Here is a 13425-nt window from a genome sequence, read left to right as displayed (position 1 = left end):
CAAAGAAGGACGACGATAGCATCACAGCACAATGAAGACGTGAAGAGCATCGCCAAGATCTGCAGACAAGGTCGCTTACTGACAGACGGGTCCTTCTCACCGGGACGATTGTTTGTGGGCAGAATGCTTTTGCTATGTACTTCACAGCATAAGCCTAACATTTCACCTTATCCCGATGTATAATTCAGCTCCCTTCGACATCCTTCCCCTTCCTCTCTCCGCCAAAATCGCAGTATTACCATTGATCAAACAAGCTCAAAGCCTCACATAGCTGACTTCGCAGTCCGGGTTACCAGGGTTAACCGGTGGAGCACCGCTCGAGACCGGAGCGTAGCTAGAAGCCGCAGTGGGGGCTAAGCTTGCGACCGGACCGATGCTGAAGGCTGGCGCGCTGCCGGTGACGGTCGCAAATGTAGTTGGGCTGTATGCTGGTGGGACGGATGGTGCTGCTGGGTAGGAAAACGCGGGCGGAGAAGCGGCGGGCGCTGAAGGTGCAGCCGGCATGGAGAAGGCAGGCTGAGACGCAGAGGGCGCTGGAGCAGCTGGCGCAGACATCGAAATGCCCGAGCTGGAGTTCGCAGAACCACCAGCAGATCCACCACCACTCCACACCGCCGGTCCAGGCATAGCGTAAGTCGACGGGACAGGAGGCGACCACATATCGAAATTGACCTCATCAGCCGTGTACAAGCCCGGAATCTTCACCATCGGCCCCGGTGAGCCATTGCCACCGCCCGAAACACGAAGCTGAGCACATTCCATGTAGAACTGCGCCTTGCCGACGTGACCCTCGTGGATAGCGATATGCTCTGGACGGACCAGGTACTCGCCGTCAGGTGTGTCGGTGGGGATGGTGAACTCGATGCGGTCGTCTTGCCAGGTGCCCCAGTTGTTCTCGTTGCTGGCGGAGCCCGAGAGACCGCTTTCCCAGACTTTGAACCAGTCGCCTGAGCCGTCGTAGCTGGAGACGTCGCCGCCGGGGGCCTGCATATCATCAGCATCAACGAACTAAACCCTTGGAGTGATTTGGTCGACGCACCAGACTCATGTAGACGAAGCCAGGACCGGGGTGTTCGATGAACTCGTCGTAGGCGAGCTTGAACCCAACAGTGTCGCCCGCCATGACGTCGTAGGTGTCCGAAGCAGCGTTCGTGGCACCCTCGTTGCAGCGAAGGTTCTCCGAGTTGATGACATCGTCCGTGTAGGAAGGCATGTATGTGTTGGTGTTCTGGCGAATGTAGCTGTAGTCCGATCCGACCGCCTCACCGTTGACGATGAGCTGGGAGAAGATGTAATGGGCGTTGGCTGTAAGCGGCGCCGCCAGCAGCGCTACCCTGACAAAGTTGATGGAGACCATTGTTGCGGTGTGAGATGTCGTTTGTCGTTGAGAAGTGAAGCGAGAAGCGAAAGAAACGAAAGAAGCGCAGTAAGAGCGAACGAACGGAAGCTGCTGACCAGAGTAGCTGTCTTGATGTTTGGATAGTATCAGTGAGAGAACACAGGCTTCTTTAAGTAGGCAGCGCCTCTAGCATATCACGTACCTTGATAGCCTACGAGTCCATAGCTAGCCGGCGTACTAGTAGGCGACATCTCGTTGCAAGTCAACCGCCTCCTTGGCAACAGGACCTCGCCTAAGGGGGTGGAACGCAACAGTCTGCATGAGGTGGTGTACGGGAGATACGACCGCCCTTCCGCTGTGGCGTGGACGACCTCGTCGCCAGGCTGTGTGTCACGGAGAGTTGACAGTGAGCTTATCTTGCCGCCAAGGTGAAGAAGTCGGCTCGGCCTCCTGTGAGGAACTTCAGATATAGTATTGAGTCCGCCGCTAGTGCGCAATGCCGCAAAGGAAGCCTTGTCGCCTTGCCCAAAGCTAAACGAGAGTTGCAGCTAGGCCGTGTCGCAGCCAAGGATGCCAAGTTGCCTTCAGCGAAGCGAGTTTCGCCTTGTATCAGCTTAATGAATATATGTTACAAGCCAGGCGTTTACAGGAGGACTCTTTGCTGTGATGCTGTGTTTTGCTGTCAGTTCGTGGCTGTTGTCTCGACATCGCCGCCGTCCTTTGTGTACGCATGATGTCGACTCGGATTGGCAACAGCAGCATGAGCAATGTCAAGCTTGCTCATACTCTCACCACTGCGCTCTGCATCATGGCGCTCCTGGCAGATCTCCAGCGCCATAGCATTGCCCCTTGTCTCTGGAACCCTTCTTTCTGAAAGATGTCCAAGAAGATATGTTGCTGAGAGCTTGATCCGAATCTTTGCTAGAATGCTTTCAGGCCGATGCGCAGTTGAACCCCCTCAGGTGGATCGTATCCACCACACCGCTGTCCGCTGGGCCTCACCCCAGCTTGACTTCCACCGGGCCAGTCGCATAAGCCTCCCAGATGTACTTCGGAACCCATCCGCATGCTTTCCGATACTCAACACCATCGATACGCTCGATCCAAAGGACGTTGTAGAACTCGCAGAACTCTTCGTTTGAAGCCTCGAGGTGCTTATGCTCGGGCGGTGCGTCTTCTGGGATCGCCTCGTTCTGCTGGAAGAAAGAGCCGTCTCGAATCTTTGCTCGAACCTTGTCCCAAAGTACGGCTGCGGAAACCTTTCCTGTCTGACGTGGCATGCCCGAACGTTCGAGGAGGAGATCGTTGCGTGCTTTGAACTGTGCCCTATTGTCAATCCATTCGAACGCTTGAAAGATGGAGGGTCGGGCAGCGTCACTCGCAACGCTTTCATTGTTGCGTTGCTGGATCTGGGCCGACACTGCAGGGAACTTGGATTCAACATATTCAGTCTTCGCTGCGTCCTTGCCAAAAGCCATGGAGACATCGAACAGCAAAGCAGACGTTTCTGTCGAGGTATTCCAGGCTGGGCTGTAACGTAACTCTTGACTGTAATTGCCGTCCTCATACTCATCCTTTGCGCCTTCGAAGATTCGCCACTCGAGAGACTTCCGCATATCCTCCGCAGATGCAGTACCAGTTGAGATTGCAATTAGCGCTACTGTAGTGTGCTCATCAAGCGCAGTCCGATCCATTAGTCGCAGCAGCCCAGCGAACCCGCCGTTCGACTGCTGCAGCACAAGGATTGAGCAGGCTTTGCTGGGCGCCGGCCCTCGTTTGAAGATTTCGTCCTCGAAGACCGATATCTTGGAAGGGCCGAACGCTGTAGATACTGTACTCATTCTTGACTCGAGCACCGTTGCTACAGAGAAAAGGGTTTCGGTGGTTGAGCACGTCAAGTATCTTGCGTTGTTCAGAAAGCTTTCCTGCCCAGCATCCTCGACCAGCGGTATCGGGTGTCTAAAGCGCTCGGCGTCGTCTCTCTGATGGGTAAAGAATACATCTGCCTCAGCGAGACTTTTGCCAGCACTCTCGCAGAAATTCACCCATCTGAACCAGCCGTCTATAGTGCCGCGATACGATCGCAAAGTGTCTGCATGATGACCAAGCAGGTGCGGCTCAAGTATTGGCTCTGGCGTATCGCTCTCATGCAAGACCTGCCAGTCCACAAGACGTTTCGTACGCCAACTGCCAGCGCGGGCCTGCGTCTGGGGATCGAGAATGTAGGACAAGCCGGAACAGAGGCTCCATGGGTCGACAAACGCTTGCCACCCAGACCACGACCACGAGGGCAAGCTCGAGCGGCCTGAAGCATCCTCATTGCGATCTACACGGCGCTCTGCGATGCCAAAAGGCTGCCACAAAAGCGCGTGGTCCAGAAACAATCGTGGTAGACCGGAGACAAACCCGCCGGGAAATGATTTGCCCAGTGCATTCAAAACACCCGATATTCCAAGCAAAGCATCCTGTGGGTAGCTGAATTCTCGTCCATTGTACGGGCATATGAGGTCAGATAGAAGGCGAAGTCCGGCCACCATCTCGACGAGAATCGCTGGCCGAGATCATGCCGAAGAGCGATGCCTTCAAAGTCGTGACCAGGAGAGAGATCGACTCCATCCCACACACAGCAGTGGCAGTCCCAGAACAATCCAGTCTCGATGAAGACAACAGCTCTCTTGCACAGGATCTGTTCCTGGTAGGTCCAGCCTCTACTGGCCCATCGAGACCTGGAGAGCATCACGTATCGTGCACTCATGGCTTTGGCTACCTCCTCTTCAGTCATCGTCGGAAGCTTCAGTAGCTCATCTAGAGATTTCCAATCATCTTCCGGGGGCCAGTCCACGGGCCAAGTATCGTATTTGTACCTATCTCTGGTCGTGCTGAACGAAGGCCATTCCATGTACAGGCCATTCTCGTACATCTCTTCGGGAGCAGCTGCAATGATAGTCAGGTAAGCTCCTGAATAGATCTTGTCCATCTTTGCCACCTGACTGAGGGTTCCACCATCGCTGAGATCGTTCTGCACAATGCACAGCCGGTCGACCCATAGATACCTTTCGCCCAGTGCGGAAGTGAGCTCCATGGCGTGCCCAATTACTCTCGGGATTTGCTTTGCAGTCTCCTCTCTGCCCAGGAAGCCAGGTATCTGGAAGTCGATGACAGTCTTCTCATCAAGAAGCAGACTGCGTGGTGGTGTTGAAGCGGACTTTGCAGGTTCTCGAGTCTCTGGCCAGACGTAGCTTAGAGCTAGGTAGCAATCTGCAGAGTGGCCAGGGACTATGCATTGCTGGTCCACATCAATCAGCCAGCGAGGGATATCTTCGAGTGGCCGCTGAGAGACTGGCTCTGGCACACAGGAGTCTCCATGAAGCTCATCGCAAGCAATGATCCACTCGCGGACTTGCCTCACGTATCGCGGCTCTGCTATGGTGGCCGATCGTGATGAGTCTGTGGCGGACATGTCAGTAGTATCGTATATTGGGCGAATGCACTTCCGCTTTGGCATGCAGCTGCCGGTAAAAGATCAAGAGAAAGTTTGCAAGTAAAAGATAGAAAAGGGCACCAGATAGCTTGCCTCTACTTTATGATTTTGGATCGCATGGCACCACTGTGCTGTCTCGCCAGGTCGCACCATCAGGAGAGCATCAGGCCACGATAGGCGAGGTCCCACGTCAAGTCATGCCTTCGCACGCTCTTCCCACCGTGCTGGCCACCGAAACCACACCCGCAGGGCACTCGGTTGTCTTCGAATCAGCTGGGTGTTGTAGAACAGGAAAGGAGAAACAAGAGGGACGACGCTGCAGGCGGAGATCGCAGCGATGAAGACGGACGAATTCGGCATAGCGTCAAACTAGGACAGCAAGGCGTTTGGTACATGTATTGAACAACATCTACGTTTCCGTGATGCAGCAGGGCTCCTTGAATCGCTGAACTTCTAGATGCTATAACCATTTCCCCCACAAGGCAATCCCATGCGTACGCCAACACCTGAACACGTCCGAACTTTTGGATTCGAGTCAGCAGACCATCACCACAACCATTACTCCTTTCCCCAGGGCAGCTCATCATCCGAGATCTCCATGCAAGTCAACCCACGGCTAAGAACCGAAGTCTCATCTGGGTACTTCGCCGCCGTCTCAACCTTCGTGAGATGCTTCACTCGATCCGCCGCCACCTTGAAAACCGCATCCACCCCCATCTGGAGATCCGCCACGAACGCAACACTAGGACCGTACCCTGATTCCAGCCCGTGCGACTTACGCAGGTATTCACCTATTTCGTTGTAACCAGGAAGGAACTCCCGGCCTCTCACAAGCCTGTGGTACACCTCCGCATATCCTGGATGGAGTCGATGGCCCTGCTTTCCGGCGTTGCAGATTTTTGGACTTAGCCAGCTGCGGAAGAATGCGAGCGGTAGCTCCATCTCTGCAACTGCCTGCTCTCCGGTTACTGTGCTTCTCTCGTATCGAACGGACATGCTGAGGAGGTCGTGATCGGCAGCTTTAAGCTTTGACACGAACTCCTCACGCTTCGCTGTAAACAGCTCTTGGATGCCTAGCTCCTTGAGTCGATCTTGAGCAAGGTCCCACCTCTTGTTGCTTCGTCCGAGCAGATGCAAGCCGGCCTCTCTGAAGATCCAATCACACTGATATCTGACCGCTACCTCAAGCATCGAAACCGGTTTGTTGCGACATTCGTCGAGAATGGTTTCGCGGTAAATGTTCAGGACGTTGTCGATGTGTAGACTGACGACATCGCTGCATCCATAGACCCGGCCGACCTCGAGCAGCGCATGAACCTCGCACTCGGCATGACGCAGAAGACCTTCATCGCCGTGGTCGGTAGTGGTCGGGACGTGGTACATGAGGTCGAACATCTCTCTGTGGGCCACGATAACGTCGGCTCGCTGGGCGTCAAGTTCGTCGAGATCGACTCTGTCTCACATGCTTTCGTCGGCATATTGCGCTTCTGTTTCGAGATGTTTTGGCACAAGCATCCCGAGCGCGCTTTACTTGTCGAAGCGCAGTTCGTACTCCCACAGGCGCGGCGTGCCGTTGAAAGAGTCTGCTCCCGAAACACCGCTTCATCGTTCGCTCAAGCTGGCTTTGAACCAGGCTGAGTGGAGTACCAGGATCTGGCTATGGAGATTGAAGTCGGGTTTCCACTTGCTGAGAGACATCTTCACGTTGCCATCCGGGAACCATGGGTATGAGTTGGAAGTCATAGCACTTCTCGTTTGTTGACACAGGCCGGAGGATGAACATGTCAGTACGGCGGTTGAAGCAGTATGATTTAGTGGTGCCGTCAATTTGGTCGCGAATGTGGAGACGTGAGCGATAGATCAGTGGGTTGGATATCAGTCGGTTGCGCTTTGTGGTATCCAGGATGACCAAAACCGTATGGCTGCAGTTGATGGCGGTGTTTGGGTTTGAGGCAAGGCCAGGAGAGAAGCTGTTTAGGCGCAAAGAGTGGTGAAAAGCAGAGGCGGGGGCCGGCGAGTCAATTTCAAATTGACATGAGGTCATCTCTTCAACAAGCGCCAAATTCCCATGCATGTGGAAATCGAAAAGTCACGTGCTAGACTTTGGCGATTCTCTTTCTGGCGTGGCCTGCCTAGGCTTAGGTTGTGCAGTCGCCATGCCAGGATCATTGTGATCATCGTCTGTGTGCTGCGAAGGCTTATTTTACATTTCCGGCAGAGGGCTCGTCTTCCAGACCTTAATCGTGTCGAATGGTTCCTCGTGCAACCGGCTCAGTCTGGGAGAAGGCCTGCTGTATAATCCGGATCTGATTCTGTATACTGATGAGAGTACAACACTGTGGAAGACGTTAGAGCAGATCTACTCACTGTCAAGCCCTACCTTATATCCCACCGTCATAGTGTTTGCCATGCCACCCCATCCAGATCAAAGGTCAACCCTGCCTTTAAAGGCACCTTTATTGGACGATGCGTGGCTTGAAGGCAAGCGTGCACAGGGACGTGATGGAAAGAAATCACAGGATGTGTGTTCAGGTCGACGTGATGGAGATGTGGTTAGAAGCTTCATTGCAGCAAGACTACATACGCGTCTCGCCAAAGGCTGATGAACCATGCAAGCACCTCCCGTGGCTTCGTAGCACTTTGAAGTCGTCGCCTCCCATTCGTGCAACGGTAGCCATCGAACCATGCATTCCTTCGACAACCTCCTACTTGAGCGGGATGAAACGCGAAGAGTGCGTAGCACCGATACCTGGCCTTCCGTGCTTGACAGGCTTGCTGCATAGATTGTTAGCGTCGCCGGAGCGTCAATTCTGCCCAGAGTTCCAACTTACTAAGAGATAGAGAACTCAGCAAGATAGTGTCCCACCATCTCCGGCTTAATCTCCACCTGGTTGAACTCCTTGCCAGAGTACACACCCACCACGCTGCCGATCATCTCCGGCACGATGATCATGTCACGCAGGTGCGTCTTGACGGTGTCGGGCTTCTCGTTGGGTTTGGCCTCCTGCTTGGCCTTGCGCAGCTTCTTGATCAGGCCCATGGGCTTGCGCTTGAGACCACGGTTGAACCGGCGGCGGGCGCGGGCGTGGACGACATCGCGGAGTTGCTCGGAGGAGAGGTCGAGGAGTCTGCAATGCGAGAAGGATGAGGTTAGTGACGCTGCCCGTGGTTGTGGTGGTGGGTCGAGGATGTATGGTCGTACTCGTCAAGGTCGATGCCGCGGTAGGAGAACTTGCGGAAGGCTCTCTTCTTCTTCAACTCTGTGATGCGCAACACATTGTATCAGCCGATATCCTATCTTCCTGCGCCCCTTTGTGGCCTGTCCACAGGGTTTTCACTCATGTCTGCGTACCGGCTGCCTCTTCGGCGTTCTGCGAGAGCGTCAGCATGTCTTCCATCGAACAGTGCGAAAGCTGTTCGTACGTATTCCTGATCGGCCATGGTTGCTGTTGTCGTGTGATGCCGTGGGTGGATGTCGTAAGCTGAAGTTCGATGGTTGACGTTGGGTGGTCAAGCAAATTCGAGGTGCGGAGCTTGCCAAGCAATGGATTTCAAGATCACGTGACTTGAGCAGTCATCAAAATTATCACAGGCCGGCGATGTCGTTGCATGAAGATGCATGCATTGGGCAACAATTATAGGCAATTGAAAACGGAGTTGGGAGCAACGGATATGGCGCGAGAGGATCGTGGAGCAACAATAGTCAGGACTCTTGTTCGTCGGAAGCTACGTGCAAAGAACTGTCACGCTGGGAAGACAGTGCAGCACAGCGCATGCAAAGAGCGCCATGTGCACGCAAACCCTTCGTTCTCGACCTTCTTGTAGAGCCTCCTCGGACCATAGACTGATTCCTCCTGCTTTCCTTGCAGCACGCTTAGTCGAACAGACCGAAGCCCATGTCCTCGTCCGACTCCTCCTTCTCCTCTTCCTTCTCCTCCGCCTTCGCAGCCTCTGGCGCAGCATCACCGCCAGCGGCAGCGGCCGGAGCAGCACCACCTGCCGCAGCGCCGCCCGATGGGACGGATGCGAGCTTGGTCTGACCCTCCGAGATCAGCTGGACAATACGTTAGCCTGTTATTCCCTTGAAACTTCGCCGCCCTTGTAGAGCTACTGTTCGCGGATATGTACCTCGTTGATGTCCTTGCCCTCGAGCTCCTTGAGCAGAGAATCGAGACGGTCGCCGTCGGCCTCAACACCGACTGCGGAGAGGACTTCCTTGACATCGCTGGCGGAGGGAGACTCGTTGCCGCCGAGGGTGAGGAGGAGGTATGCTGCGAGGTGCTTCATTTTGGTTGGTGCTGTTCCATGGTCAGTCTTGTCATTTCATAAACTGCAGTTGTGCGCCTGGCATACTTTTTGGGTTGTGGTGTTTCGAACAAGAGAATCAATCAATTTAAGCGCTGACGATGTAGCGCAGACTGAGACTTCGAGTCCTTGATGTAGTTGTGTGGTTCGAGAGAGGTGGTATGAGTCGCAGTCGGCGGTGTCTTGAATTGAAGCCGCCTCGAATTTCGTGCGGGCGATATCTTGGCGAGGCGCTGAGGCGCTAGTCCGGAAGCGGCGGAGCAACGTCGGGTGCAGCGAGACGTCAGCTGTTTGCACTCTACAGCAAACACTCTACTCTACATCATTCTTCTTCTGATCACGAACTTATATTCTTTATAGTTCCCGCGACCGCCGTCAAGATCACCATGCTCATTCGATAACCCAGACTTCAAAGCTGCAACGAACATGTCGGTAGGTATAATGGGTGACTCCCAACATGCGACCAACGGGATAACGACTGACTCACTTCGGTAGTCCTTCAGCTCCATCCTCCAGTCCCTCGGTGGCCAGCAACAACAGGGAGCACAGCAGGGTCCTGCCAAGCAGCCAGCATCTTCAGCCTCTAGACTGCAGATCAACGGACAACGAGCCCAGTCATCCAGCAATGTTGCGAACGGGGCCAAGCTTACACCAAACAACGCGGCGGCAGGAGTGAAGCGGAAGTCAGCAGAACCGGAGATTGCTGCATCTGCGAAGACTGCGAGAACCACTCCTGCAGGCAGTGCTTCCTCTCGATTCCAGCTCGCGCCAAAAGCTGTCTCACAACAGCGACCAGCAACCACAGCGGCAACCTCTAGCCCAGGGCCACGACAACCGACATCGTCGTCTCAACGTCCGTCCTCGGCAACACCCACATCATCCGCCACAACGAACGCCGCCCCTGCACCAAAACGAGGTTACCTAGCCGCCCTCGAACGCGGCAAAGCAGCCCACCAAGCGACCGCCAAGACCGCCTCAACACCCACCTACAAGAACGAGCCCACAAAACGCATCCCCACAAAACGCGAACGGGAAAGAATGAAAGCCGAAGCAAAAGCACAGCAGCGAGCAGGAGGCAAGAGCCTTGTGGACCGGAGCAGATCCAACACGCCTCTAACAGGCCGAGCAGGCGCCGCCGCCGCTGCAGCGCCGCTACCAAAGAAAGTCCCGAAACCGGAGCTGAGCTACAAAGGCACGATGAAATCCGCCTCAGCTCCCGCGGAACCCGCTCGCCCATCCACACAATCAAAAGCCAAACCCGCGTCTTCCCGCTCCCGAATTAACGAGTACGCCGACTGGGACGAGCTCGATGAAGTCGATGACTACGGGGAGGAGGACGAAGACGAAGGAGGCTACGTTTCAGACGCGTCTTCAGATATGGAAGGCGGGTTTGACGATGTGCAGAAGGAGGAGATGATGTCGCGCAAGCTGGCGCAGAAGGAGGATGAAGAGGCGTTGGCGGAGGAGGAGCGGCTCAAGCGGGAGAAGGAGGCGAGGAGGCGGAGATTGGCGCAGATGAATTCTGCTGCTGCTGCGGGGAGGAAGAGGTACTGAGGAGATTGATGGGCTGGCAACGATGAACGATCAATTGGCTTATGAACCATGATGGTGATATTGAACTGGAATAGAGGGTCCGGGATGAGTCTTTGATTTCATGCATGAATTTGCTCTCTTTAGCGTTCTCATTACACTAGCGTCATGGCGAACCCGAACGCATGGTAGTTACACATATCCACCTGTGACCTCCCTTGATCACTGGACCTTCTCGGACGGAACGCTCTGCAAGTCTGCCACTCAACACCATGAATGCACTCCCCCAATCACGCGGCACATAATATCCATTCTCACATCCCCTCCCCCTTCACCGCCCCATCAACCTTCTCCTCCTCTCCCTCTTTACCCTCCTGAAGCACCTCCGGCCGATACTTCCCCACCATCTTCCCCACCGCCGCCCGTCCCAACTTATTCTCCCGCCATATCCTCACCGCACACTCGACCGCCCCGTTCCTAACAGGCGGCCGCAGCATGGCGAGGTACAGCAGGGTCTGCGCCGCAAGACTCACGCGTTCCGGGTCCTCGGCAAGTTTCTCGATGCGGGTCCAGATGCCGTGGTCTCCTGCACCTGCACTCCCATCGAGTCCAGCGGTGCCTGATGGGAGATAAGGGATCTCGGAGAGTAGGCGAATAAGGTAGCGTCCGTCTTTGGTATCGATGTAGGGGAGTAGGGCGTCGAGGAAGTGGAGCGTGAGGTGCGTGTAGTTGGACATGGCTGAGGATGGGGAGGCGAGTTTCTCGGCGTACCATTCCTCGTTAAGCCAGGCGATGGCGATGTCGAGGCGGCGGCGCCAGTCGTCGAGGATGTAGGTGTGGAAGGCTGCGCGAAGTTTGTCGGGGAGAATCTCATCCTGGAATCCTTGCTTGGTGAGGGCGCGGTCTTCGTTCTCGCGCTTGATCGTGTCGGTGGCGCCGTCGAGGTTCATGTTGGGAGCGCTGGATTCAAAGGCAGGGCGTGTGGCTAGGCGGGTAAGGAGGGCGACCCAGCCGTCGCGGTCTTGGGACCCAGTCGCAGCAAGCTGGCTGAAGCCTTTCTCCTTCTCGTCTCCAGGCTTCTTGGTCCTCTTTGCGGCTTCCGTGTCGAGCTCGTGCAATGTTATGAAGAGTCTGTCCTTTGCTGTTTCCGAGTACGTTGTGCGTTCTTCTTCCGTCAAAGGCGGTGGTGACGGGAAGTGGAAGGGTGCTGTCGCGAGCTCCGGCTGGCCTTGTAGTGGAGGTAGCTGGTCGACCTGGTTCGCGATTTGCTCTCCGTCGCCGAAACCCATATCAGGATCGTAGTCGTCATCTTCTTCGTCTCCAGTCGGCGCTGTGGGAGGTGGACGCCGTTGCATTTCGAGGTACCGCGCCCTTACGACGTTAATTGCGGCTTCAAATTGTGCTGAATTGATCGAAGATAGCAGAGGCGGGATGATCTGAGCGAGGACATGTTGCGGTACGGCCTCGGCGTGAAAGCCTGCCATATTCGAATCGTTCGTGAGAGTCCACAACTGCGCCCCGCTGACGGGTCCAGGTGGCAGCGGTGGGTATTGCTGCTGCTGCGGAGTCATCCCACTTTCAGCCTCACGATCGAGCTTCTGCCTTTTATCATCACTCAGCCCGTCGACTGGCTCGTCCGGTGCACCACGCTTGAGCGGATTGTGCTCGGAGAAGACATCGGTCAGAGTCTGCCGCAGCCGCTCGATTTGGTGCTGTATCCGCCCCGCGAGCGCTTGAGTCGGATTGCGTTTGTACACGTTCGTCAAGAAGGACATGGTGGTGCGTGTCATACTCCTGACCGCGACCTTGTCCTTGCCCTCCAACTTGCCCGTTCCCGCAAGCGTAAGCGGGTTGAATGCCAGAACCGTGGACAGAATCTTCGCGGCAATACTCGGCCGCCTCTGCACAAGCGACGACAGCGCATTCAGGGTCGCCGTCGCAATGAGGGGGTCGCTGATGTTATCCTGCAACACACCCAGCAGACGATCTAGCAACCCAGATGCCTCAGCCTCCAAGTTCGAGTATGAAATAAGCTTGTGGTCACGCGGCACGAGCGCAAGACTGATCTCGTTCTGTTCCGGCCTCCTAGGATCCGCAATGACGCCCTGAGTCTGCACAAGCACCACAGACGCGACGAACTTGATACAGCACACGCGTACACCACCAGGCGCGCTGTCCATCCGCCGCAAGATACTGCTCTTCATGCTCGCCATCTTACCCCACGTCTCCGCGTCGTCGACATTGGTTGCGGTATGCCGGAATACGAGGGGGTATATACTGGCAGCACATTGCACTGCGCTCTTCACGACTGTCCAGTCTTCGTCCTCCCCATTCTCCTCCTTCCGTAATAGGTAGCTCTTCAATGTGTCAAGCACGGTAAAGCACATGCTCTGCTTCTCCTCCGCGCTCACCACCGGCGAGGCGAAGGTCTCTGCGAGGAAGTCGGCACCCCATCTTCGAAGCTCGACGGGGCGCTCGGGGCCAATGACGGGGAGCACGCCGTTGACGACTTGAGGATAGATGGCCGCGTCTTTGAGCACGATGGAGCGCGCCGAGTTGAGCTGGGTGATTGTATCGCTGTTGTCGGCCATGCTGGCGAAGATGGATGGGGGTTATGGGAGGTGCGCGAGGTCACAGCAAACTATCTACGCTAAGCATTTGCCCATGCAGCACAGCACCCATATAGTCCCCTGAGGCGTGCTGTCAGGAGAAGCGTATGGTCGAGCGTAAAGTGGTCAAGCGCAGCTCCAAAGCTGGTATGGCTGATGTG

General features: G+C 55.5%; 7 protein-coding genes across 7 annotated transcripts; 1 reads left to right on the top strand and 6 right to left on the bottom strand.

Annotated features, from left to right (window-relative positions):
- Positions 1–255: 255 nt before the first annotated feature.
- Positions 256–1357, bottom strand: LTR77_001591 (uncharacterized protein; the record flags this gene model as incomplete). The annotated part of the gene is made up of 2 exons (XM_064798853.1): positions 256–984; positions 1040–1357. The coding sequence occupies 2 exons, from the start codon at positions 1355–1357 to the stop codon at positions 256–258; spliced, it is 1047 nt and encodes a 348-aa protein (XP_064663180.1).
- Positions 1358–2337: 980 nt separating this feature from the next.
- Positions 2338–4799, bottom strand: LTR77_001590 (uncharacterized protein; the record flags this gene model as incomplete). Its single annotated transcript, XM_064798852.1, has 2 exons — positions 2338–3693; positions 3783–4799. The coding sequence occupies 2 exons, from the start codon at positions 4797–4799 to the stop codon at positions 2338–2340; spliced, it is 2373 nt and encodes a 790-aa protein (XP_064663179.1).
- A 579-nt stretch (positions 4800–5378) lies between these two features.
- On the bottom strand, positions 5379–6215 carry LTR77_001589 (uncharacterized protein; the record flags this gene model as incomplete). Its single annotated transcript, XM_064798851.1, has 1 exon — positions 5379–6215. The coding sequence occupies one exon, from the start codon at positions 6213–6215 to the stop codon at positions 5379–5381; it is 837 nt and encodes a 278-aa protein (XP_064663178.1).
- A 1310-nt stretch (positions 6216–7525) lies between these two features.
- RPS15 (ribosomal protein S15) lies at positions 7526–8261 on the bottom strand (the record flags this gene model as incomplete). The annotated part of the gene is made up of 5 exons (XM_064798850.1): positions 7526–7595; positions 7652–7948; positions 8023–8080; positions 8173–8191; positions 8244–8261. The coding sequence occupies 5 exons, from the start codon at positions 8259–8261 to the stop codon at positions 7526–7528; spliced, it is 462 nt and encodes a 153-aa protein (XP_064663177.1).
- A 433-nt stretch (positions 8262–8694) lies between these two features.
- Positions 8695–9107, bottom strand: RPP2B (60S acidic ribosomal protein P2; the record flags this gene model as incomplete). The annotated part of the gene is made up of 2 exons (XM_064798849.1): positions 8695–8874; positions 8949–9107. 2 exons carry the CDS (start codon positions 9105–9107, stop codon positions 8695–8697), a joined length of 339 nt encoding a protein of 112 aa, XP_064663176.1.
- A 444-nt stretch (positions 9108–9551) lies between these two features.
- LTR77_001586 (uncharacterized protein) lies at positions 9552–10679 on the top strand (the record flags this gene model as incomplete). The annotated part of the gene is made up of 2 exons (XM_064798848.1): positions 9552–9557; positions 9621–10679. The coding sequence occupies 2 exons, from the start codon at positions 9552–9554 to the stop codon at positions 10677–10679; spliced, it is 1065 nt and encodes a 354-aa protein (XP_064663175.1).
- Positions 10680–10969: 290 nt separating this feature from the next.
- Positions 10970–13246, bottom strand: LTR77_001585 (uncharacterized protein; the record flags this gene model as incomplete). Its single annotated transcript, XM_064798847.1, has 1 exon — positions 10970–13246. One exon carries the CDS (start codon positions 13244–13246, stop codon positions 10970–10972), a length of 2277 nt encoding a protein of 758 aa, XP_064663174.1.
- Positions 13247–13425: the final 179 nt, after the last annotated feature.

The sequence above is a fragment of the Saxophila tyrrhenica genome, assembly GCF_035928015.1.
Source record: "Saxophila tyrrhenica strain CCFEE 5935 chromosome Unknown scaffold_2, whole genome shotgun sequence".
NCBI lineage: Eukaryota > Fungi > Ascomycota > Dothideomycetes > Mycosphaerellales > Extremaceae > Saxophila > Saxophila tyrrhenica.
The sequence above is the reverse complement of the archived record's forward strand: the minus strand, read 5'-3'. Positions and strand labels throughout refer to the sequence as shown.